General features: G+C 37.2%; 1 protein-coding gene across 2 annotated transcripts in view; it reads right to left on the reverse strand.

The window, feature by feature from the left end:
• STXBP4 (syntaxin binding protein 4) overlaps positions 1-27367 on the reverse strand; it is a 205396-nt gene that overhangs the window by 135687 nt on the left and 42342 nt on the right. For both annotated transcript variants that reach the window (XM_010357439.2, XM_030922854.1), the window contains 2 exons: positions 7229-7325; positions 4260-4351 (listed from right to left, as the gene is read on the reverse strand). In XM_010357439.2, the coding sequence (XP_010355741.1) occupies positions 4260-4351; positions 7229-7325 (189 nt within the window). The remainder of the gene's footprint in view (positions 1-4259; positions 4352-7228; positions 7326-27367) is intronic.

The raw sequence follows: 27367 nt of genomic DNA on the forward strand, positions 1-27367 counted from the left end.
CATATTATGATCCAGTATAAGTGAAACATTACTCAGTTTTATCATATACAGTTCACTTTGATATTTTCCATACTTGTTTAAAATGGTAGTCGCAGAACACTAAATTGACTTAACAAGAGCCCAAACTGTGAAAATCTATTTTAGGGAATTTAGTGTTCTGTCTATAATTTTAACATAATCCATTCATGATACAGTACTTGATTAGTCTGGTAAAATCATACTATGACGGACTATATTCTGCTATTGCTAAGTTTAGAGTACAGCTAAATGTGGGCTCCAGCCTTGCCCTTTCTGCATATAACCTTGTGCCAGCAGCAGGTGTAGGACTGTGTGAATTTTGTAATGTAGCAATGATGATTAGACTCACAGTAAGATAATTATATTTTTGGTTCTAAATGTCATATTCTTCCAAACCCAAAAGTTGTCAAACAAACAAAAGTAGGACTGATTTTAAACTGACTCAGCAATTCCTACTTGAAAGATAGCATCTCAAGAGATCTTATGAGTCAGACAAAATAATGAGCAAAAGCAGCAAGTTACAAAAGAGTACAAATTCTATAATTCTATTTATTATGAAATTCAATAAAAGGCAAAAATAATCTATGTTGTTATAAGTCAAAATATTGGTTCCAATGTAAAGGTGGGAAAGTGGTGGCTGACTGGGAAGGTGGCCTGAGGGAGCCTTTTGAGTGGTGATTCCATTTGAGACACATAATAAAAATTCATCAAATTGTACACTTCACATTTTTGTACTTTATTTTGTGTATATTAGATTTCAGTAACAATGTTTTTAAAAATAAATTAAGAAAGACAAGCCATCTTTATCAGCCAAAAAAAGAAAACATATGAGTAAAAGACATGTATGCCTAACAGAATGACCCAGCCCTGTTGTTTGTGAAACTGAGTGGTTGAGGGGGTAACCATAGTGGAATTTCCCACCCTCATAGACAGATGGCATCTATAACTACAGACTGATTGACATACTTCAGATGGGGGACTAACCTGCTTTTGAACTCAAAAAAGTAGGGAATTACACTGCAAAACAATCAGTAATTTTGTATTTGTTTTTGGTGAGCCACATGACAATAATTGTGATTTTTATAATGTTTCTTCGAACTGTTACATTACCCATTAGTGAATGTGAAACCAAAGTTTTAATGAAATACAAGTGAATATTAAGTAAGAATCATGTTGTAAATTACCCAACTATCTTTGCCTTCCACATAAAAAATGAGCATGGCAGCTCTGAGAACTGTTTGGCAGTAAAAAACAATGCTCCCTGCCATCAACATTAGGTAGATAAATACACAACACCTGAATCAGCAGAATGAAAACTGTGCTACTTGAATACAGCTTTAGTTCTCTTTGAATAAATGCTACAAAATTAGTTCTGATAAATCAGTGCTTCATGCTGGGAGAACTGGGTACTCTCCTGAGGGTTACAGAACAACCAGATCTTTGGGTGATTGCAATGGGCAACATGCTTAGAGACTGCTTACAAAAGAGACTCCTTACAAAAGAGAACAAAGTGATTTGAAACATTAAAAAAGTTACATGCATCATTTTTTAAATGAGCGGTCAGACTTATTTGTTCAATAAATTAATCATATACTTATATACTCTGTGTTTCTGGAAGTTGAAATTATGTAATTAATAATAAACAGTATTCAAACTTCCTGTCAATAAAGGATATCACCTGAAAACAGTAGAGCTCTAAATATGTCCAAGAAATAAAAGTGCAATTTTTGTTTTTAAACTTGAACTAAGTTATTAAAAACATGTAACACATCTATTCTCCCGCTTGAATTTAGGGTTTCTAGCAGCATTCAAAGAACTTGACTGACCGTATTATTAATTAAAAATCACTGAAAACAGAAACAAAAATAAAGAAATATCTAAGTTAATAAGACTATTAGCAATTCAGAAAGGGGATCATTAGAACAAAAAACGTTGAAGACTTCCTGGAAAATAAAAAGAAAATGGGTATAACAAGGTTTTAAGATATAAGGTAAATATATGAAAATTAATTTTATTTTATATATAACCAAATAAATTTAAAATGAAACAAATGTTTAAAATGTACCATTAATTTTAATGGCAACAAATAGTGTAAGGTAACTAGATTATTAAAATATAATTAATTAAAATATATGTAAAATATATTGACATCAAAGCAGATATAAATACATGACAGCCATAACATGTTCACAGAAACTTAAATTTATAAAGATGTTGATTCTTCCCAAAATAACGTATAAATTCAACAGAGCAAGATTTTTCATGGAACTCATATGGAGAAGATAAGACTGGAGATTAGCCAAAGCGATATTTTAAAAGAATGGCAGGAGGTCTGGGAGGCACTTTGGAGTGATGTCAAAGGACGTAACATTTCCATAAGACAGCAGAAAAAACTTCAAGAGATATATTGTACAACATGGTGACTATAGTTAATAACGATGTATTGCATTTTGAAAATTGCTAGAGTAGATTTTAAGTGTTCTCACTATAAAAAAAGATGAATTATTTGAGGTAAAGCATATGTTAATTAGCTCAACTGAGCCATTCCACAATGTATACATATTCTAAATCATGTTGTACACAATAAATTAAAATTATTTGTCAATTAAAAGTAAGTAAATAAGATAAACAAGATAGGAGAACATCTTATCACATATCAAGACTTATGGAGCCAAGAAACCACCAGAATAAAGAGTCCAGAAATTCCCAGGTAAATATGGTAATTTCATAAGGGATAGAGCTGGCATGAAAATAATTCTTTCATCCTATTAAAATATAGATTTATATTTTTAATATTATGTTCATAAAAATTGATCAAAAGTTATGTCATATTTCTAATTTTATTGATTAATTATGTACCAATAAGTATAATTCTAATTCAATACAGAAGAAAATTTTAATTTGTAAACCCTTATAAACATAGGAAAATAAAACAAATCATTTTAATTCATTTAAAGTTTTTTTTTTTTTTGCAGCAAAATGATAGGGTGATCATTTCCCAAGCATACAATTATGTGTTATCAGGACGAGATTCCAGGTCTATATGGAACAGAAATAAGAGCTAACAGAGAAAAAGAAAGACAAAGTTTTGAGAATAAAAGGATAACGCATGAATTTTCTTTGAAATAGATGGCTATGGGTATAAAATACTGTAGTATATAGATTCTACTGGTAACATTTAAAAGAATTGTATAATAACAAGTTTCTTTTAAAAATATATATTTATATATCCAATGATTTTAATCGCTGGAAACAAACAAAAAAATCAACCAGTGAAAAGTTGTTATAACTATATCATAAGACTAAGTCAATTTTAAGGTAAAAATCATTCAAATGGTAGATATAGAAACAGATCTGTGTATCTAGATAGAAATTTAGTATATGATAAAGTTTGCATTTCAAATCAATGGCAAAAATGAAGATGAGGTTTTAAACAAATGATGGTGGAACAAAAACAAGTGGTTTGCCATGCATAAATAAGAATGAATTTTTTAGTTAATTAAATATAGAAATTATATAGAACATAAATTAAGAAGGAGGTCCTTAAGAGGATAATACTACCAAAAATCCACAACGAAAAGGACTAAAATATTCAATAATATAAATGTCAAACTTCTATAGAACACATGATAGAAGCAAATAGACTTCACAATTCCATTTTACGTAAAGCACAAAAAGAGGCAAAACCAATTTACATTGTTAGAAGGTAAAAGGGTAGTTACCCAATTTTTTTGTGGGGGTACAGGGGTGTTACAAGCAATCAAAATGGAACCTGGGGGCAGGAGAGCATCTGGTAATGTATTTATTTAATTTTACGTTTCTTGATCTGATGCTAATTAAATAAGGATGGTTTAGACTATAAAATTTCATAGTATATACACACATTATATAGGTGCTTTTCTATGTGTATATTATAGAGAGATAAAACAGATTAGAATGGACACATGCACACATGGTATCTGTCTGTCTAGCTAGCTAGTCATAGCACGTATTCTCCACATATCAAATTGCCAATACTGGTAAACTTAGGTATGGGAGTAGCACAAGAAGCTGGTGAGAGAGGAGAATGAAGATCAGGATGAACATTTACTTTTGATTTTAAATTGATTTGTATTTATATATTTATGCAAGAAACATGTATTATTGCTATTTTTAAGTGAAAAAAGCCTGCACATATGACATATAACATTCAAGACTTGTGACTTATATGTGTCAAAGCAATTGTATAGGGCATACTCTACCTGTGAATCTAATATATTGGAAATTTCATGTGCACCAACATTTACGTCATCCAACTGCAAGCAAAACAAGTTTCTGGCAACCTGGACAAAATCTAAAATGGAACATATTTAAGTAAGAACATAGCATTTAACCTCTTCTAAATCTTACTTTATTCTATATGAAGTTGCTAATGTTTCAAATTTAACCCGCATAAATTATCTTAAAATAGTATTGACTGAAGTGATAGGTAAATGTAGTTCAAATAAGAAGTAAGAGACAAATTGGTCTGAACTTACTTCAGTTAACTTTGCTAAAATTAATAATTTGGTTAAGTAATAATAAAGCAAATATATGGCGTGGAACTATAGTTTTTCAACCCTTGTATTATAAGTAGAACTTTTTCTGAAACATATGACAATATTATGATTTATGGCTTTTCTAGCTGGAAGAACCTGAGGTTTGATAGCAATTATTAATAGCAGCAGCTAATGTTTATGTAACAGCTGCTGTATGCCAGGCATGGTGCTTAGCAATTTCATCCTCCCAACAGTCTTCTGAGGTAGGTCCTCTTATCCTGTCCATTTTACAGATGAAAAAAATTGAGGCTAAGACAGGTTAAATAGGAAAAAGAACAGTTCATAGGCTTCTTCTGACATGGAGAGTAACTTACTTATCTATGTATCCTCAAATATTTTCCACTTTGGCTAGTGTATTTTTAATTTCCAAGGATTCTTTTAAATATTCTCTGATTGTTCCTGTTTTACAACATCCTACTTTATTTCATGGTTGCGTTACCTTCACTTATCTTTTTAAAGATGTTATGAGAGTTTATCTGAATTTTTTGTTTTGTTTTGTTTTGTTTTTGAGATGAAGTTTCATTCTGTCACCCAGATTGGAGTGCAGTGGCACGATCTCGGCTCACTGCAACCTCCACTGCCCAGGTTCAAGTGATTCTCCTGCCTCAGCCTTCTGAGTAGCTGGGATTACAGGCGTGTACCACCATGCCCAGCTGATTTTTGTATTTTTAGTAGAGACAGGGTTTCACCATACTGGCCAGGCTGGTCTTGAACTCCTGACCTCAGGTGACCCACCCACCTTGGCCTCCCAAAGTGCTGGGATTACAGGCATGAGTCACTGCTCCTGGCCTCCTACCTGAAATTCTCTTCTGTCTTCTGTGCTTCTGTATTTCTTTTTTTCTGAGTTCCTTTATTCTGTTTGTCTGATAGTTTGGGGTTCTATACTTTATGTTGGAGGATTTCTCCAAATCTCTGGTGACTCTTGACTATGAGTTCATATTTAAGAATTGGGCACTAAAAAAGTTGGTTGGAAATTTTGTGTGTGTAACTTGCTTTGTCAACTGGCAGTTTTCACTACAGGGCAATCTGGTGGCCAGCTGACATTTTTGTTCACTTCTTCAGAGAGAATACTATAGTCTTCTGCCTATAGTAATAAACATGGCAGCAAAGTTCCCTGAGCAATTTGGATGCATATTACGAGTGATGACTCACTATATACTCCACAAACTCCCTTGCCGCTGGCAACTATGGGTGCACGATCTCTGGTTTAATTTCTCAGAGGAATATACTTCTTTTTCCCCGGAGGTGTAGCGTGGTAGATGCCGGACTACTTGAGAAAGGGCAGAGAAGAGCATGCATAATTCTTCTTATAAAGATTTCCAACAATTCTGTTTCAATATCCTGCCTAAAAACTCAGTCTCCAGAAGTACTTGATGTCTTCAATTCCTAAATCATTTTAGGGTCAAATCAACTTGTTCCTCATTGTGATTTTCCTCTATCTTCACACACTTGGGCTTTACCTACTTCTGCTCACAAATTTGTTTACTTTCCTCACCCATTTTTCTGTCCTTAGATATTGTGGTTTTAGTTGTATATGTTTTTCTGTTTCTTGTTTTCATGATTATTTTGGGATGATTTTCAAGTGGAGATGGGATGAAAAATATCTTTTTATCATCACTTAAAAACCAAAAGGTCAATTTTCTTTTTAGCAATACAGATGCTTTATAAATGATACAATGTTACATCTACTATACAAGAAAAAATTAAATACTTAATAGTGACAAGAAGACAAAACGTGTTACATTCAAACATTACTGGTGGTAGAACAAATATATTGCAAAATATCTCTGAAAAACAATTTACCAGTATGTGTCAAAAGTCTAAACCATTTGTGAGGATTAGGCTTAAGAAAAGAAAGAAAAACAGCTACATTCACAATGATGATAAATACAGATTTGTAACATCAGCTAATAAGAAACAATCAAAATTCATAATAGTAGAAAGCCTTAATATTATAGTATAACAACTAAGTGGTACATTATGGTATCTTTTATAAGAATAGAGTTGATCCCTGAACAACACAGGCTTGAACTACACAAGTTCACTTATACATCAAGGTTTTTCAACCAGATGCATCAAAAATACAATATTTGCCCATTGCAGAAGCCACATATATGGAGGGTAAACTTTTACTATATGTGGGTTCTGCAGGGCTGTCTATGAGATTGAGTATGGCTGGATTTGGGTATATGCAGGCGTCTTGGAAACAATTCCTCTCCCATAGCAAGGGATGACTGTAATTATGTAGCATCATAAAAATATTTACTACATGATATTAGCTGAAAAAGGATTAGAATGAACCTCACAGTAGTGAAATCAGAACTTCCATATTTTGTACTGTTTCTTTTGTTATTACTAAAGCAATGTTTATGCAATAAATAAAAAATAAAAAGAATATGATAGAATGATGATAGTTTGGAGCTGTTTAGGTCCTAATAAAATTCTTTCTGCTGACCCTGCCAGCTCAGTAATTCTAGCTGAGTTCTTGGGGTACTGATTAAGGAACTTAAAATGGATGTAGTTTTACTTTTCCTTCTCTCCTTCTAAAGAACAAACACTGTTAATGAAAATGTGTCACAATAACTCTTGAATGATGATTCGGTGATAATACAACACAGTAAACCTAATATTACCTCCAAAAGACACTGTCCCTTTTGAGTCTGCTTGTACTTGCTGTCTCAGGGCTTGGTGTTGTTCCTTTGTGGGCTGAATACCAAGATAATTTAGAGCCTGCAAGATAGAGAACTCATGAAAAGCAATTTCTCAAATCTCCAAAGAATAAAACTTTTCATTACAAACTTTACAACCCAGGGAAAATAATCAATACCAGAAAGAGTTGACCAGGATTAAACACCCTAGGGAAGTCGACTGACTGTTTATGGATTAAGTACCTATAAAATATTAGCTTCCTGATTTTACTACTACCTCATTTTTTCCCTAAGACTAGCACTTTGGCTAATAACAAATTTATGACATTATCCTATAACCAAAAATCAAACTATTTCTTAGTTTATATGATTTGGCAGAAGTAAAATGGCAAAAGAATCCTACCACATCAGATTTACAAGTGACACTCTAAAACATGAATTATATTTGGTTAATATCTTGTCTTTGAGAGCAAAACTGAAGTTGATAGGAATTAGGTTCAACATAAAATCTTCGGATTTTTGGCTTGTTGGGGCTTACACAAATAGCAAACTAAAAAGCTTTCCCTGCCATTTACTTCTCTCTTGCATCAGGCTCGTCCCTTAAGGGAAAAGCTCTTTCTCCTTTTGGTATCCATTAGTGATTAAAAATTCAGAGACTGTTAATTGTATTCCAATGTCCATTCTCTCCTTGCCCCTTAGTAACTGAACCAACCACAATTTCGGCTGAAAACACTGCCATGCAGCTAAACGACATTTCCCAGCCCCTTGTACATCTCCAAGCAGCCATGCCACTAACTAGGTACTAGCCAATGAGATACAACGGGAAGTGCCATAGAGTACTACTAGGAAGTCTCCTTTCAAAAGTAAGGGTAAGCACTTCTTGTCTATTCGGATTAATAAAGGAGAAAGAAAGAGAAAGAAAAAAGATGAAAGGAAGGAAAGAAAGAGGGACTGATGGAGTTTGAGCAGTTCTTTTGGTTCATGTGGTACCTCAGTAAAGATGGTGGAACAGAAAGATAATTGGAACATGGTCCCTGACACTCTGGAACCTCCACAGCAGCCCTGGATTACCTTCTTTCAGCTTCTTTTTGGTGTGAAAGAAATTTCTAAAGGAAACTACTGTTATTTTGAGTTCACCAGTTATACATAGCAAAATCTAATCTTAACTAACGCAAAGGGACTGATTGGATGTCCTATTATTGGATATGGCAAGAGCATATATAGTGTTGATCACATCAAAACTAAAATGTAGGCAAAGTTTAGTATTGGTAATTATCTCTCACATATTTCTTCCTCCTTTAGAATCTTGTTCAATCATTTAGTATTTCATTCATCAAATAATTTATTTGGTGCCTACTATTTGTTAGCCACTAAACTATGCATAGCTGAGAGATAAATGAAATATAGTCTCTCACCCCAAAGAGTTTATGGTCTCTAGGGTGAGAACAACTGTAAAGAAATAAGTAAAACATGTAATTTAGTAGAAGTATGTATAGGGTATATTAACACACAAAGCAACTGGTTAATTTGTAAGTGCGCAATTTGGGAACAATGAAGAATGGAGGAAGAATATCAGGAAAGATTCTTTCAAAAATGATTCTTAAGCTTAGTCTAGCATCATCTGCTTATCTTGTCTTGCAGTCAAGTATTTGCATTCTATAACATGGCATAATGATTTTTACCTTCTGTATGTTTTTCTCTTCAGTTATAAAAATGTTTCAAATATAAACACAAAAAAGAATAATACAAAGAACACCCATATACTCACTATCATCAATTACTCATTAATATGTACTTAAAATTTATGTATATATTTTCAATAAATAAAACTATATATTTGGTTAAAAGTTTTTATAATTGCTCCTCAGCAGGAACTACTATCCTAAGTATTCTTCCTAGTCCTAATTTAATGACATTTACTGTGTAAGCAAGTATCCCCTAATAATATTTACTATTATTTTGTGCATTTAAGGTTTTACATCAAGAGTATAATCTAAAAGAGTAACTCTACAAATTATTTTTATTATTTCAATTTTGTGATTTCATAATTGCTCAATATTGTCTGCAAAACTAGTTCACTTATTTTAAACTGTGAATAGTAATCCATTGTATAAATTTATTGTAATTTATTATCCATTCCCTGATTAACAGGCTTTTATAACTACCCCAATTTGCTCTTTTAAAAATTACAGATTATACATGCCTCTTTGTATAAATGTATGAAAATTTCGCTACATTAAATCCCTAGAAAAGGAAGTGCTAAGCCATAGGGGACATATGGTCAATTTTATTAGATATTGTGGAATTGTTCTCCAAATTGGCGTCATCAGTTTATGCACACCAGTAGTGAATAAGCATTCTTATTTTTCTACATTCTTAACAGCATCTGCTGTTTCCACTCTTTTATTTTGTCAATGTTGTATATGAAATAGTATGTTGTTTGTTAATTTGAATTCCCCTAGTTACAAGTGCAATTAAACATCATTTACATGTTTATTAGCAATGTTTTTGACTCATAAATTATTTAAAATGTTTTAAATTTTCATACATGAGGTTTTAAGAAGTATCTTTACTGATTTTGAATTTGGTCTCTGTTTTCCAGCTGTGACACCCAAAAATGTCTCCAGACATTGCCAAGTGTCCCAAGAAGAAACACTGCAGCTCTGCCCTTGAGAACCACTGCTCCAAAGACAACTGCTGTATTAACAATTGTATCTATTTTTTCAGGTTTTTTTCTATGAATATAGTACCTATAAATTTATATAAATTGTGAATTTTTTGCAAAAATTGTCACACTATATATAGTGTTAATAATTATTAATATATCATGTCTTTCTATTCTCCACATTTTACAAACATTGCATGCTTTTTAAAATTGTCATAATTGTATACTGTTGAAATGAACTTTTTTTAAAGCGTTCTCCTTCTGATAATCATTTAGAGTGCACACAATTTTTCACTATGGAACACAGTGCTACAAAGTGCTAGTGCTTTTTGCTTTATGCCAATGACTTCAGCAGCTGTAGGAATTATCTGGATTTTTAAAAAAATTATAAAATATTAATACAGCAGTTATAGAAAATACTATAATAAAGTAATAGATATCTACTATCTTGCTTCATTAAAGCTTAGCACTCAACTATATTTACTTCAGTTTTTGAATGTAACCAAAACATTATAAAAACTCCTTTTGAACTTATTCCCAGAGGTAAGACTTATCATATATTTGATTTAATATTCCTATGAATTTTTTATTATATAATATTTGGTATATACTAAAAGCATATATGTAAAAAAACACGAGTTTTAAAGTAGGACAGTAAAACACCTATGAATCCACTTAAGCAGCATAAAACTGCGAACACTGTTGGATTCATACCACAATATGGATATGGTATTTCACCAGAGGTAACCATACGAATGAATTCTGAACTATTGATTTCTTCTTTATCATTCTTGATCTGTTTATTTTAAAATGGTTTTTCACATACATATGTATTCCTAACATGTTATTTTGTTTTACCAGTTTTTTAGCTTCATAAAAATGCTGCAGATGGTTTTCCAAAGCTTGCTTTTTTCACTCTACAGTAAGGTTTACTACATATTTCAAATCAGAAAGTGTGAGTTCAACTTTTTTCTTTTTTAATTAATTTTTTAATTTCAATAGCTTTTGGGATACAGGTAGTTTTCGATTACATAGATGAATTGTATTAATGGTGAAGTCTGAGACTTTAGTTTACCTATTTACCCGAGTAGTGTTCACTGTACTCAATATGTAGTTTTTTATCCCTGCCCCACACACCATCCCCCTTCTGAGTCTCCAAAGTCCATTATTTCACTTCCTTTATGCTTGCCTTATGATACTCAGGGGACGTACTCTGGTTTCTTGGGTGATAAGAAGGGCCATAGGGTTCCCACAAGTTCCTGTCCTTTGTGTTAAGCTACCAGAGTGGGTGGAGGGGCAAAGCCAGGTGGGAGCTGGGTCAGGCAAGTCCGTGTTCTGACTCCACCTGAAGGACAAGCAGTGGCCCTTGTGGGGTTTAGCGAGTGGTTCTCTGGCCACCGGCAGTAATGTTCTAGGTTAAGAGCATAGCTGCCTCTGCTGTACAGAACAGTTCACACAGGGAGTAGGGAGTAGCAGATGGCAGTAAGCCTCACCTAGCTCCCATGCACTTGGCAACGCAGGTCTCTCACTTGCAGTGTTGGCTAGAAGCAGCTAGCTAAATTTCAGCTAGCTAAACTCACAACTGCCCCAGATCATAAGCCTTTCACATAGACAGGAACCCTAGGCTTTCAGGCCACACCCTTTCCAGTCTACTTGCAAAGCCAGGGTGCCCAAACTCCTCTGCCTGAGGCCGCAGCATACTTCCCACTTGCCCCCTGGTTCTGGACAAGGGATTTCATCCCCATTTGAGATTAAATCATGAATTTCAGTTGGGAGCTTCTCTCAACCTGCAACCGCTGCCTGACTTAGTTGGCTGACTTCCACAAAGTCCCCTGTAATGTAGAATCAGGAATGGCTTCCTTCGGTCCATGTTGGAGGCTGCAAATGCACGCTACGCTCTTCCCACTGCCCCCTATATTAGTTCCAGTGCTGGGTAGGGTTAATGCCTTCTCCTGTGAGCTACACTGCCAGGTTCCCCAGTGGGGGTGTATATCTCTACCCGTCTTACACTCTTGGGACTTAGTTTTTTGGCTGGCTCATGGTGTAGGCTGTAGCCTCCTGCTTCTTTCAAAGGGTTTTGGGGTTTTATTCCATTTTCCTTTAAGTTCCTACATTGCTTCTTGGGAAAAGGTTCACAGTGTGAATATCTATACACTATTTTGTCTTTCCAAGGAGGACAGGCATGCTAATACCACTCTAATCTACCATCTTGGGAAACAAAAACAAAAACAAAAAACTTCTTTTTCATGACTGTTTCAGCTATTTTGGGTCTTTTGCATTTCCATACAAATGGACCTGTCTTTTTTTGCATTTCCTACAAATGGATAGGGTCACCTTATCCATTTCTGAAAAACAGCCAGCTGATATTTTGATAAAGATTGCATTAAATCTGTATATCAACGTGGGGAGTATTGCAATCTTAACAACTAAGCTCATAGATTCATGAGCACAACATGTCTTTCCATTTATTTAGATCTTTTTTAATTTCTTTCAATGATGGTTTGTAGTTTTAATTATATAAGTCTTACACTTCTTTTGTTAAATTTATTCCTAAATATTTTATTCTTTTAGATGCTATTGTAAAAGATTGTTCACTGTTCATTATTAGTGTATAGAAATACAATTGCTTCTTCTATATGATCTTGTATACTGTAAACTTGCTGAACTCATTTTTAGGTCTAATAATATTGTGGTGGATTCCTTAGGATTTCTTATATACAAGATCATATCATGTGGGAATGGAGATAGTTTTAATTCTTCCTGCAATCTGGATGCCTTTTATTTCTTTTTCTTGTCTAATTATCCTGGCTAAAACCTCCAGCACAGTATAAAGTAGAAGTGGCAAAGCAGACATCCTTGTCTTATCCCTGATGTTAGGAAGGAACCATCCAGTTTTCTACCATTAAGTACGATGTTAGCAGTAGGCTTACATAAATGTCCTTTTTGAAGTTTAGGAGATTCCTTTCTATTGTTAGTTTATTGGGTATTTTTTATCATGCAAAGGTGTTAGGTTTCGTCAGATATTTTTCTTGTGTCTATTGAGACTATCACGTAAAAGAATAAAAAAATCAAGTATCTGCTTTTAATAATAATAAAACAAGACTATCATGTGGTTTTGTCCTTTATTCTATTAACATATTGATTTTCCTATATTAAACTAACTTTGCATTCCTGAAATCAAGAGATGGGCCGGTACTATTTGTACAAAGTTTTTTTGATTACTAATTCAATCTTTTTACTTGTTACAGTCTGCTTAGTTTTTCTGTGTCTTCTTGAGTTAGTCTTGGTAGTTTCTGTCTTTCTAGGAATTTGTCCATTTCATCTAGGTTACCTAAGTTGATGGCATATAATTATTCATAGTATTCTCCTATTTTGTTTTATTTCATAAGGGCAACAGTAATATCTATAACTTACTTTCTTTTTTAATTAAATTAATTAATTAATTAATTTTTTTTTTTTATGAGACAGAGTCTCGTTCTGTTGCCCAGGTTGGAGTACAGTGATGGGATCTCAGCTTACTGCAAGCTCTGCCTCCCGGGTTGACGCCATTCTCCTGCCTCAGCCTCCTAAGTAGCTGGGACTACAGGTGCCTGCCACCATGCCCAGCTAATTTTTTGTATTTTTTTTTTTTAGTAGAGGCGGGGTTTCACTGTGTTAGCCAGGATGGTTTTGATCTCCTGACCTCGTGATCCACCTGCCTCAGCCTCCCAAAGTGCTGGGATTACAGGCGTGAGCCACTGTGCCCGGCCATCTATAACTTACTAAAACATGACATTGTGAAATTTGGGCTGATGTGGGAGGCTCTTGTTCCTTCATTTTCCTTACTATATAGTATTCCTCAAATAATGATAATAATCATGCTACCATGAATTTATCCATTCTTTTATTGATGAACATTTAGACTGTCTCCTATCATTTATTCTTTTAAATAATGCTGATATATTCTTGTATCTGTTGGTCAGGATGGTCTAGTTACACCATTGTTTCTCTAACCCCAAACTCTTAGCAACCTAGAAAAGACAATGGTTCATTTTCTCCTTGCTAATGTTACATATCCAGTGTGAGTCAGCTGGTTTCTCTTTCTCTGTATTTTTCACTTAGGGACCCTAACTGTCAGAGCTTCCACCATCAGAAGTTTTGCTGCCTGCTAAAGCAGAGATGAAAGAAATATGATGAACTGCACATTGGCTCTTTATTAAAGAAGATGGGAAAGTACAATTCTGTCACTGGCTGACAAGGATGAGAACCTGATGTAGCTGAAAAGCTCTAACTACTACTACACTGTACATATCTCCTTATATGGTGGCACTAGAATTGCTCTAGTGTATATGTCTAGAAGCAGAATTGTGAGGTTAAACGATGTGAGCAGGTTCAGTTTCGCCAAATTGCTCTCTAAAGTTACAATCCCATGAGTATCACATGAGAGTTCCCAGCTCTTTCTCTGTATCTTTGTGAACAATTACTCTATGTTTGTCCACTTCACTAGTAGGCAATTGTACCTCACTGCTGCTTTATTTTCATTTTTCCAGAGGGCATCTTTTCATATATTTAACTGCCATCAGTTTTTTTTTCACTTTTCTAAACAGTCCATTCATTTGTACCAATCATCTTTCTTTGGGGTTATCTGTATTTTCCTCGGGCTAGTTGGAGCATTTTCTAATTCTTCTTTTTTTTTTTTTTTTGGAAAAGGGCAACCAGCCCTTGCAGAATCTTGTGTTTCTCTAAATAAAGATACCAGTTCTAGAATTCCATCTGAAAATGGCCTGAGGCCATGCTAAAACTGAGCCCCAATATCTGAGTCCTTCCTTGAGCCATATGATGTCAGTATCACTCACAAGTGCTCACACACTTCTGTTGTGAGATTTCCCTCCCTCCTCTTCTCTCTTCCATTTTTCTTTTTTTTCTTCCTTCCTAGCTTGACTGTAAATTTTAAAAACTTACTTATTTTATTCATTGTTTCTATATACAAGTTTAGCATCTCTAATCCAAAAATCCAAAATCGAAAATGCTCCCAAATCTAAAACTTTTTGAGTACCAACATAATACCACAAATTGTCCACACGGGTGGCTGAGTCCACACCTTTGCTTTCTGATGGTTCGGTATATACAAACTTTGTTTTATGGATAAAACTATTTTAAAACATTGTATAAAATTACCTTCAGGCTATGTTTCTCAGGCATATATATAAATTTTCCTGTTGAGACTTAGGTCCCATTCCCACGATATCTCATTAGGTATACATGCAAATATTCCAAAATCTGAAAATATCAAAAATTTCAAACACTTCTGGTTCCCAACATTTTGGATAAGGGAGACTCAATCCTATATTCATGGCAGGAGTGGGTTCTGGATTTCCTGGATTATACAATGTTGCCAGAATTAGAAGTTCTGTTCCTAACTGTTCAAGGATTACACAGACACTTTTGAAAGTCCGTTAAGAACTATGGACCCGCTCCCAGAATAACAGCCATATATGCAAATTCTAATCTAGAATTTCTGGGGCTCATAAACTCCAAGTTAAGCATTTATGGCTGTAAGTTATGCCATTTAGTTGTTACTAGGCAAAAATCATTTTCCAGCTATATATTTGAAATCTTCCATAATGATGAGTTAAAAATTATACACACACAAACACATATACACACACAGCGGTCACTTTCCCATTAAAAATGGCTCAATGGCTTTTTACTGAACTCAGATTAAAATCCAAAGACCTCACCTAGGCCTACAAAGAAATGATCTGATTATCTCCCTGACTTAGGTCGTTAGTACCACTCTTTCCCTTGATCACATTATGCCAGGAACACATTTCTGTTTTTCTTAAAAAAAGTCCAGGCTCCATCCTGTCTTAGCACTTTTGCATTAACTGTTCTCTTATATCTCAGATGTTTTTCCCTAGCACCATAATTCTCACACTTCATGTCTCAGTTTAAATTTCACCTTCTCAGAGGGCTCTTCTGTGACTATCAATCTGAAATAATCTACCAGTCACTCTTATTATTTGATATGTACTCTTGTTATTCACTCACTTTTTGAATTTTCTACCTCCTCCACCACAATGAATTATAAAGACCAGGAAATAACTTTTTGTCTTGTTTACCACCAATTTTACAGTGACAAAACACTATAGTGCCTCAACCAGAGGAAGTAAACAATAAATATTTGTTGAGTAAAAATAACCTTGTAATCTTTGGTAATCTAAGATGGCTGAACTGGATTCACCTACAACCTCTTCTGACTTGCCATGAGAATGAAGGAAACCAGTAGGATAGAATCAAAAAAATTACAGAATGTATATATGCCTTGATACTGCATATTTTATGTTTTCATAAAATATGAGAAAATAGAGAAATTCAAACAATCTAGAAAGAAGTGAACTACATCTAAAAGTTCACTAGCAAGCAATAACTACTATTAATATTTTGGTATATAAAGCTTTCAGAATTTTACTGATGAACAAATTTATTTTAAAAAGGCACTCCTAAAGAAGAGACAGAACTGAAAAAAAAGGCATTCCATGTCAATGAACATAACTCTTAAATATACCATGTGTTATTAGATCAAGTTCCTATTGATTGCCATGAATTTTTCACTAATATAAACAGTGCCACTGTGAATGGCCTTCCACATACATCTTTGTGCCCCTGTCTATTATTTACTTAGGAAAATTTCTTAAATGAGGAATTACTGCCTGAAAAGCATAGGCAAAATTCAAATTTTGATACATATTGTGAAACTATTCTTGAGTCATTTTTGTTTGATAAATTTTTAAGAAATCCTCATTTTTTTTCTTAAAAAACTAGTAATATTTTATAATTTATGTGAGAGTTACAATGTATTTCTGATAATACGGAAAAGATCCTGGGGGAAATCCTGCCAGAAAAGTTTTTAAAAATTACTAGATAATAATAAACAATAACATCCACAAACACCTTAAATGCTTGGGTCGGCTTAGGAGAGAGAGTGATACCAAAATTTATGAAGAAACAAGAATACTCAGAGGTAAGTGAGCATAAAGACAATGGATGCTAATTCCTTTCATAAAAAATTATGATTATGATTATTTTCAGAGACAGGGTCTCAGTCTTACTGGAGTGCAGTGGCATGATCATGGCTCACTGCAGCCTGGACCTCCTAGGCTCAAGGGATCTTCCTCCCTCAGCCTCCAAGTAGCTGGGTCTACAGGTGTGCACCACCACAACTGGCTAATTTTTAACACATTTTTTGACACATGGGATCTCATTTTGCTGCTCAGGCTGGTCTCAAACTCCTGGCTTCAAGCGATTCTCTTGCCTTGGCCTCCCAAAGCGGTGAATTTACAGGCATGTGCTACCATGCCCACCCCAAGAATCTCCTAATTCTTGATGGCCTAAAACCTGCAAGCAGGAGGAAAGCATCTAAGGCCTAATACAGGGAGGCAGGATTAAATCACCCAAACAATGCTGGAACCTCATAGTTAACACTTTCAGTAAAATGGTAAACTAAGAAGAAAGTCCTACAGACATTACAGAATATGCATTCCTTAGGTCTGGGTGGAAGAAAAAATATTTTTCCTGAGGGTGTATAACTATAACAATAGGTACAATAGTTTTATAGCCTGAAAAATCACAACCTGGGAATTTAGTTCCAGTAGTTCCTGATGTCTAAGAAACATACATATGTGAATCTTTTCCAAAGGTTTCATATATTAGCTTCAAAATTCACAAAGATAAAATTCCATTTTCTCATTAAAGTATGATTTTATTTTTAAATTTTTTAAACTTTTATTTTTTGAGATGGAGTTTCACTCTTGTCGCCCAAACTGGAGTGCAATGGCATGATCTCAGCTCACTGCAACCCCTGCCTCCTGGGTTCAAGAGATTCTCCTGCCTCAGCCTCCCAAGTAGGTGGGATTACAGGCCCCTGCCACAACGCCTGGGTAATTTTTGTATTTTTAGTAGAGACGGTGCTTCACCATGTTGGCCAGCCTAGTCTCGAACTCCTGTCCTCAGGTGATCCACCTGCCTCGGCCTCCCAAAGTGCTGAGATTACTTACAGGCATGAGCCATTGCGCCAGGCCGAAAGCATAATTAAAAAAAAATCACAACATATGAGGGAATACGACATCATAAGCAAAAGTAAACATACATACAAACAAACAACAGATGTGACAACCAAAGACTGCAGCTACTGTACAGTTAGACATAGAATATGTTTAATATATTTAAGTTAAAAAGGTGAATCAAAAATAAGAGGAACAATATATTATAACAATACTAGGTAGACAATAACAAATTAGAAACTCAATGAATATGTGAAATAGCAGACGGTTGAAGAGAGTGAAGCAGAGAAACAATGTATAGGAGAAAGTTGAAAATGCAGCATAGATAAGAAGACGCAAAATACGAAGGAGAAGCTTGAAAGACATGGAAGATAAGCGAGTCTGTCTATAAATATGTAATTGAACTGGTAACAGATAATAAAGAGAATTAAAGAGAGGCAATATTCAAAGTGATGCTAGCTGAGAATTTTGTAGAACCTAAAAAAGATATAAATCTGCAGATTTATGAAGCCTGAAAAATCCTAAATAGGCTAACATAAGAGAAATCAACACCTGGATACACCAAGGTGAAAATACAGAACACCAATAACAGGTAATATTTTCAAAAGCAGAAATAGTGAAAAGACAGATCATTACAAAATAAAGACAGAGAGACAGTTGAGTTCTCAAAATAGCAACAACAGAAACCAGAAAAAATAAAAATAAGAGCTTCAAAAATCTTAGAGACAATAACTGTGACCCTAGAATTATATGCCTAATAAAATTCTTTTTCAAAAATGAGAGCGAAATGTTTTCAGAAAAATTAAAAACTGAGAGTTTTCTATCAACCTATACGAAAAGAACATTTAAAGGGGTTAGAGAAAAGGGAAAATGACCCCCCAGAATGTCAGAAATGCAAAATAGACCAATGAATAAAGAATATGGTAAACATGTGCAAATCTAAACTATCATTGACTACAAGATTATAATAATTCCTGATTTATAAAACTAAACAAAGATATTAATAATTCATAATTTGTAAGACTACACAGAGATAGGCCAAAACCAAAATACTGGACAATTATAGATACATAAATTGATCAGAATTAATTAAATTAATTAATTAAATGTGCATGTTAAAATCTTAAGGAAATCACTAAAAGAATAGCAAGAGAAGACATAATTTTCAAACAAGTTGGAGGTAAAAAGTAAAATACAAAAGCAATTAATCAAATAATCAAACATAATCAAACCAAAAGAATACAATAAAAAGGGGAATAAAAGAAGTGATAAAAAAGAGAACAAAAAGAAATTTAAAAAATAAGATGGTAGAAATACATCAAACTATTTTATAATTAGAATAAATTTAAAGTATATGAAGCAACGAGAGAAAACTACTTTAGAAAACAAGTAATCCAACAATTATTTTTTCAGCATATACTATGAGCCAAGCATTTTTGTAGGAGCTGAAAACACAGAAGCAAAAATTTTAACAACACCTCACATAAACTGAAAATAAAATCAGGCTACCCTCTTTGGGTCCCCTCCCTTTGTATGGGAACTCTGTTTTCACTCTATTAAATCTTGCAACTGCACTCCTTTGGTCCGTGTTTGTTATAGCTCAAGCTGAGCTTTTGCTTGCCATCCACCACTGCTGCTCGCTGCCATTGCAGACACGCCACTGACTTCCATCCCTCCAGATCTGCCACTGACTTCCATCCCTCCCGATCTGGCAGGGTGTCCGCTGTGCTCCTGATCCAGCAAGGTACCCATTGCCGCTCCTGATCGGGCTAAAGGTTTGCCATTGTTCCTGCACGACTAAGTGCCCGGGTTTGTCCTAATCAAGTTGAACACTAGTCACTGGGATCCACGGTTCTCTTCCGTGACCCACGGTTTCTAATAGAGCTATAACACTCAACTGCATGGCCCAAGATTCCATTCCTTGGAATCCATGAGGTCAAGAACCCCAGGTCAGAGAACACAAGGCTTGCCACCATCTTGGAAGCGGCCCGCCACCATCTTAGGAGCTCTGGGAGCAAGGACCTGGTAACATTTTGGAGACCATGAAGGGACCTCCAAAGCGGTGAGTAATATTGGACCACTTTTTTTTTTTTTTTTTTTTTTGAGACGGAGTCTCGCTGTGTCACCCAGGCTGGAGTGCAGTGGCGCTATCTCGGCTCACTGCAAGCTCCGCCTCCCGGGTTCACACCATTCTCCTGCCTCAGCCTCCGAGTAGCTGGGACTACAGGCGCGCACAACCACGCCCGGCTAAGTTTTTGTATTTTTAGTAGAGACGGGGTTTCACCGTGTTAGCCAGGATGTTCTCGATCTCCTGACCTCCTGATCCACCTGCCTTGGCCTCCCAAAGTGCTGGGATTACAGGCTTGAGCCACCGCGCCTGGCCTGGACCACTTTCACTTGCAATTCTGTCCTATCCTTCCCTAGAATTGGAGGAAAATACCAGGCACCCGTCGGCTGGTTAGAAATGATTAGCATGGCCACCGGACTTAAGACTCAGGTGTGAGACTGTCTGGGGAAGGGCTTTCTAACAACCTCCAACCCTTCTGGGCTGGGAGCATTTGTCTGCCTAGAACCAGCTTCCGCTTTCAATTTTGTTGTGGAAGCCAAGGGCCTACTAGAGGCAGAAAGCTGTCATCCCAAACTCCCGGCCATTAGCTGGTTGAGATCATGGTGCAGCCAGAAGTCTCTACTCAACAGTCGTCCATGTGTGCGCCCCTACCTTTCTTTGTGACCCATACCTTCTGGGTCCCGACCATGACTTTCTTGAAAATGTAGCCCCAAAATTCTCCTTACCTCTGAATCTACTTCCTCTGATCCCTGCCTCCTAGGTACTGATGCTTCAGACTTTCATTTCCTCTAGCAAGTTGTATCTCCAAAGCGATCTAAGGAAGTTCTACATGTGAGCATCCTTAGGCAGCTAGTCTTGTCCCTGGTGTCCCCCCCAATTTAGGCATACAGCTCTTCACATGGGCAGTTATGTGGGACCTGTTCCCCACTACCCTTGCCAGGGCCCCAAGTTTCTAAATGGCTAAGAGAAAAGAGACAGAGAGAGAGACAGAGAGGAGAGAGACAGAGGCAGAGAGTGAGACAGGCAGAAAGGCGAAAGAAGCAGAGGAGAAAGAGGCAGAGAGGAGAAAAAGGGAGTCAAAGAGAGAAAGAAAGAGAAAGATAGAAATAGCAAACAAAACAAAACAAAACAAAAAACACAGTGTGCCCTATTCCTTTAAAAGCCAGAGTAAATTGAAAACCTATAATTGTTAATTGAAGGTCTTCTCCATGACCCTGTAACACTCCAATACTACCTTGTCAGTATAAACAAGCGCGTAGCCTGAAAACACTGAGACCACTGACAAACCGTAGTCTTCCTATCAAAAATCCTTAACCCAGTAACCCACGGATGGCCCAAATGCATTCAATCTGTAGTGGCAACTGCTTTGCTAACAGAAGAAAGTAGAAAAGTAACTTTCAGAGGAAACCTCATTGTGAGCACACCTCACCAGTTCAGAATTATTCTAAGTCCAAAAAGCAAAAGGTAGCTTACTAACTCAAAAATCTTAAAGTATAGGACTATTCTGTTAGAAAAAGGTAATTTAACACTAACCACTGATAATTCCCTTAACCCAGCAGATTTCCTTACAGGGGATTTAAATCTTAATTACCATACAAAGGTCCGACCAGACTTAGGAGGAACTCCCTTCAGGATGACAGATGGTTCCTCTGAGGTGATCGAGGAAAAAAACCACGATGAACATTCAGTAATTGATAGGGAGACTCTTGTGGAAGCAGAGTTAGAAAAATAGCCTAATAATTGGTCTCCTCAAACTTACGAGCTGTTTGCCCTCAGCCAAGCCTTAAAATACTTACAGAATCAAAAAGACTATCTCAATCCTGACTCCAAAGGTTACCCACACCCTCTCTGAAATGAATTTGCATAAGAATTGTTTATGGTAATGCATCTTGATGGGGCAGCTGGGTTGTTATGAAATAATCAGGAACCCAGTCCAGCTCTAAGACTCACCCCCGAGCACAAAGGCAATGTTGGGCATGCTGGTAAAGGACTAGAATCCAGCAGCCCGGACCCCTTTCTTTGTGGTCAAGAAAGGCGGGAAAACAGGTGCAGGACTGCTACATCGGTGAGTGTAACTAATCCGATAAGCAGAGGTCCATGGGTGGTGATGCACCCTGGAAAGGAATAAGCATTAGGATCATAGAGGATGCTCTAGGACTAATGCTCATCGGAAAATGATTAGGGGTGCTGGCATCCCTATGTTCTTTTTTCAGATAGGAAATGTTCCCCTCAAGGCAAAAATGCCCCTAAGATGTATTCTGGAGAACTGGGACCAATTTGACCCTCAGGCACTAAGAAAGAAACGACTTATATTCTTCTGCAGTACAGCCTGGCCACGATATCTTCTTCAAGGAGGAGAAACCTGGCCGCCTGAGGGAAGTATAAATTATAACACCATCTTACAGCTAGACCTCTTTTGTAGAAAAAAAGGCAAATGGAGTCAAGTGCCATATGTACAAACTTTCTTTTCATTAAGAGACAACTCACAATCATGTAAAAAGTGTGATTCATGCCCTATAGGAAGCCCTCAGAGTCTACCTCCCTACCCCAGCGTCCCCCCAACTCCTTCCCCAACTAATAAGGACCCCCCTTCAACCCAAACAGTCCAAAAGGAGATAGACAAAGGGGTAAACAATGAACCCAAGAGTGCCAGTATTCCCTGATTATGCCCCCTCCAAGCAGTGGGAGGAGGAGAATTTGGCCCAGCCAGAGTGTGTGTACCTTTTTCTCTCTCAGACTTGAAGCAAATTAAAAGAGACCTAGGTAAATTCTCAGATAACCCTGATGGCTATATTGATGTTCTACAAGAGTTAGGGCAATCCTTTGATCTAACATAGAGAGATATAATGTTACTGCCAAATCAGACATTAACCCCAAATGAGAGAAGTGACGCCATAACTTCAGCCCGAGCGTTTGGCGATCCCTGGTAGTATCTCAGTCAGGTCAATGATAGGATGACAAGAGAGGAAAGAGAACAGGCCAGCAGGCAGTTCCCAGTGTAGACCAGGCCCCAGTGTAGACCAGTTCCCCACAGGCCAGCAGGCAGTTCCCAGTGTAGACCCTCACTGGGACACGGAATCAGAACATGGAGATTGGTGCCGCAGACATTTGCTAACTTGCATGCTAGAAGGACTAAGGAAAACTAGGAAGAAGCCTATGAATTATTCATTGATGTCCACTATAACACTGGGAAAGGAAGAAAATCCTGCCACCTTTCTGGAGAGACTAAGGGAGGCATTGAGGAAGCATACCTCTCTGTCACCTGACTCTACTGAAGGCCAACTAATCTTAGAGGATAAGTTTAGCACTCAGTCAGCTGCAGACATTAGAAAAAACTTTAAAAGTCCGCCTTAGGCCCGGAGCAAAACTTAGAAACCCTATTGAACTTGGCAACTTCGGTTTTTTATATTATAGATCAGGAGAAGCAGGCGAAACGGGACAAACTAGATAAAAAAAAAAAAAAAAAGGCCACCACTTTAGTCATGGCCCTCAGGCAAGCGGACTTCGGAGGCTCTGGAAAAGGGAAAACCTGGGCAAATGGAATGCCTAATAGGGCTTGCTTCCAGTGCGGCCTACAAGGATACTGTAAAAAAGATTGTACAAGTAGAAATAAGCTGCCCCCCTGTCCATGGTCCTTATGTCAAGGGAATCACTGGAAGGCCAATTGTCTCAGGGGACAAAGGTCCTCTGAGTCAGAAGCCACTAACCAGATGATCCAGCAGCAGGACTGAGGGTGCCCAGGGCAAGCGTCAGCCCATGCCATCACCATCACAGAGTCCCGGGTATGTTTGACCATTGAGGGCCAGGAGGTTAACTGCTTTCTGGACACTGGCGTGGCCCTCTCAGTCTTACTGTCCTGTCCCGGACAACTGTCCTCCAGATCTGTCACTATCTGAGGGGTCCTAGGACAGCCAGTCACTAGATACTTCTCCCAGCCACTAAGTTGTGACTGGGGAACTTTACTCTTTTCACCTGCTTTTCTAATTATGCCTGAAAGCTCCACTCCCTTGTTAGGGAGAGACATTCTAGAAAAAGCAGGGGCCATTGTACACCTGAACATAGGAGAAGGAACATCCGTTTGCTGTCCCCTGCTTGAGGAAAAAATTAATCCTGAAGTCTGGGCAACAGAAGGACAATATGGATGAGCAAAGAATGTCCATCCTGTTCAAATTAAACTAAAGGATTCTGCCTCCTACCCCCCAAAGGCAGTACCCCCTTAGACCCAAGGCACAACAAGGATTAAAAAAAGAACTGTTAAGGACCTAAAAGCCCAAGGTCTAGTAAAACCATGCAATAGCCCCTGCAATACTCCAATTTTAGGAGTACAGAAACCCAACGGACAGTGGAAGTTAGTGCAAGATCTCAGGATTATCAATGAGGCCACTGTCCCTCTATACCCAGCTGTACCTAACCCTTATACGCTGCTTTCCCAAATACCAGAGGAAGCAGAGTGGTTTATAGTCCTGGACCTTAAGGATGCATTTTTCTGCATCCCTATACATCCTGACATTCAATTCTTGTTTGCCTTTGAAGATCCTTCGAACCCAATGTGTCAACTCACCTAGACTGTTTTACCCCGAGGGTTCAGGGATAGCCCCCATCTGTTTGTCCAGGCATTAGCCCAAGACTTGAGCCAGTTCTCACACCTGGACATGCTTGTCCTTCTGTACATGGATGATTTACTTTTAGCCGTCTGTTCAGAAACCGTGTGCCATCAAGCCACCCAAGCGCTCTTAAATTTCCCTATACTGCCTTATCCTCATCTCAAAACCCTAAAGCAACTAAGAGGGTTCCTTGGCATAACAGGCTTCTGCTGAATATGGATTCCCAGGTACAGTGAAATAGCAAGGCCATTGTATTCAGTAATTAAGGAAACTCAGAAAGCCAATATGCATTTAATAAGATGGACACCTGAAGCAGAAGTGGCTTTCCAGGCCCTAAAGAAGGCCTTAACCCAAGCCCCGGTGTTAAGCTTGCCAATAGGGCAAAACTTTTCTTTATATGTCACAGAAAAAAACAAATAGCTCTAGGAGTCCTTAAACAGGTCCAAGGGATGAGCTTGCAACTCGTGGCATACCTGAGTAAGGAAATTGATGTAGTGGCAAAGGGTTGCCCTCATTGTTTACGGGAAGGGGCAGCAGTAGCAATCTTAGTATCTGAAGCAGTTAAAATAATACAGGGAAGAGATCTTACTGTGTGGACATCTCATGATGTGAACAGCATACTCACTGCTAAAGGAGACTTGTGGCTGTCAGACAACCATTCACTTAAATATCAGGCTCTATTACTTGAAAGGCCAGTGCTGCAACTGCGCACTTGTGCAACTCTTAACCAGGCCACATTTCTTCCAGACAATGAAGAAAAGATAGAATAACTGTCAAAAAATAATTGCTCAACCTACGCCACTTGAGGGGACCTTCTAAAGGTTCCCTTGACTGATCCCGACCTCAACTTGTATACTGATGCAAGTTCCTTTGTAGAAAAAGGACTTCAAAAAGCGGGGTATGCAGTGGTCAGTGATAATGGAATACTTGAAAGTAATCCCCTCACTCCAGGAACTAGTGCTCAGCTGGCAGAACTAATAGCTCTCACTCGGGCACTAGAATTAGGAGAAGGAAAAAGGATAAATATATATACAGACTCTAAGTATGCTTACCTAGTCCTCCATGCCCATGAGGCAATATGGAGAGAAAGGGAATTCCTAACTTCTGAAGGAACACCTATCAAACATCAGGAAGCCATCAGGAGATTACTATTGGCTATACAGAAACCTAAAGAGGTGGCAGTCTTACACTGCTGGGGTCATCAGAAAGGAAAGGGAAATAAAAGGGAACCGCCAAACAGATATTGAAGCAAAAAGAGCCACAAGGCAGGATCCTCCATTAGAAATGCTTATAGAAGCACCCCTAGTATGGAGTCATCCCCTCTGGGAAACCAAGCCCCAGTACTCAGAAGAAGAAATAGAATGGGGAACCTCACGAGGACATAGTTTCCTTCCCTCAGGATGGCTAGCCACCGAAGAAGGAAAAATACTTTTGCCTGCAGCTAACCAATGGCACACTGTGAAGTGTGCCAAAGAAATAATCCCCTGCACTGCAGGTTATACATTTCAATCCCTGTATCTTTAACCTCCTTGTTAAGTTTGTCTCTTCCAGAATCGAAGCTGTAAAACTACAAATCGTTCTTCAAATGGAGCCCCCGATGCAGTCCATGACTAAGATCTACTGTAGACCCCTGGACTGGCCTGCTAGCCCATGCTCCGATGTTAATGACATTGAAGGCACCCCTCCCGAGGAAATCTCAACTGCACAACCCCTACTACACCCCAATTCAGCAGGAAGCAGTTACAGCGGTCGTCGGCCAACCTCCCCAACAGCACTTGGGTTTTCCTGTTGAGGGGGGGACTGAGGGACAGGACTAGCTGGATTTCCTAGGCCTACTAAGAATCCCTAAGTCTAGCTGGGAAGGCGACCGTATTCACCTTTAAAAACAGGGCTTGCAACTTAGCTCACACCCGACCAATCAGGTAGTAAAGAAAGCTCACTAAAATGCTAACTAGGCAAAAACAGGAGGTAAAGAAATAGCCAATCATCTATCATCAGAGAGTACAGTGGGAGAGACAATGATCGGGATATAAACCCAGGCATTCAGGCTGCCAATGGCTACCCTCTTTGGGTCCCCTCCCTTTCTATGGGAGCTCTGTTTTCACTCTATTAAATCTCGCAACTGCCAAAAAAAAAAAAAAGGGAAGAAAAAGAAAAGAAAATAAACTCTTTGATCCCACAATATTTAAAATAAGTGAAAATTTTAAAAAAATACAGAAATGACGAACTCAAAATTTCCCCTCTTTTGGGGACAGGTACATATGATCAAGAAGAAATACATTAGCAACGTCAAAGGTTCTGATTCTTAAGTTGGGTAATGGGTAAATGTGTGTTTGCTTTATTATTCTTTAAACTGTATGTGTATAATACATTCTTGTATAGGGTGAATGTTTTAATATAAAGAAATAAAAAATTTTATAAAAATAATGCAAATAAAGTGTCTGTCACAGAAGGTGCTCAATATATGGTAATTCTTACATAAGTAATAATAAATTACATAATGCAATTAGCTACAGTATACACTGATCTAGAACTAAGCTTAGTAATAAATGAGTTTTGTTGAAAGTTCACACTAGATGAATACCGCATGTCATGTTAGGTAAGCTCTTACATTTAAGTTGGAAGTAACATGTTTTATCAAAAAGTAGGTCTCATATGTAAGCACAGTATGTATGGGGAAAAAAGTAAAATAAGTTGGTTCCAATAATTTATTAAATGACTAAGGTTATCTTTTAACCTGAAGCA

The sequence above is a fragment of the Rhinopithecus roxellana genome, chromosome 19 (assembly GCF_007565055.1).
Source record: "Rhinopithecus roxellana isolate Shanxi Qingling chromosome 19, ASM756505v1, whole genome shotgun sequence".
In the NCBI taxonomy this organism is placed as follows: Eukaryota; Metazoa; Chordata; class Mammalia; order Primates; family Cercopithecidae; genus Rhinopithecus; species Rhinopithecus roxellana.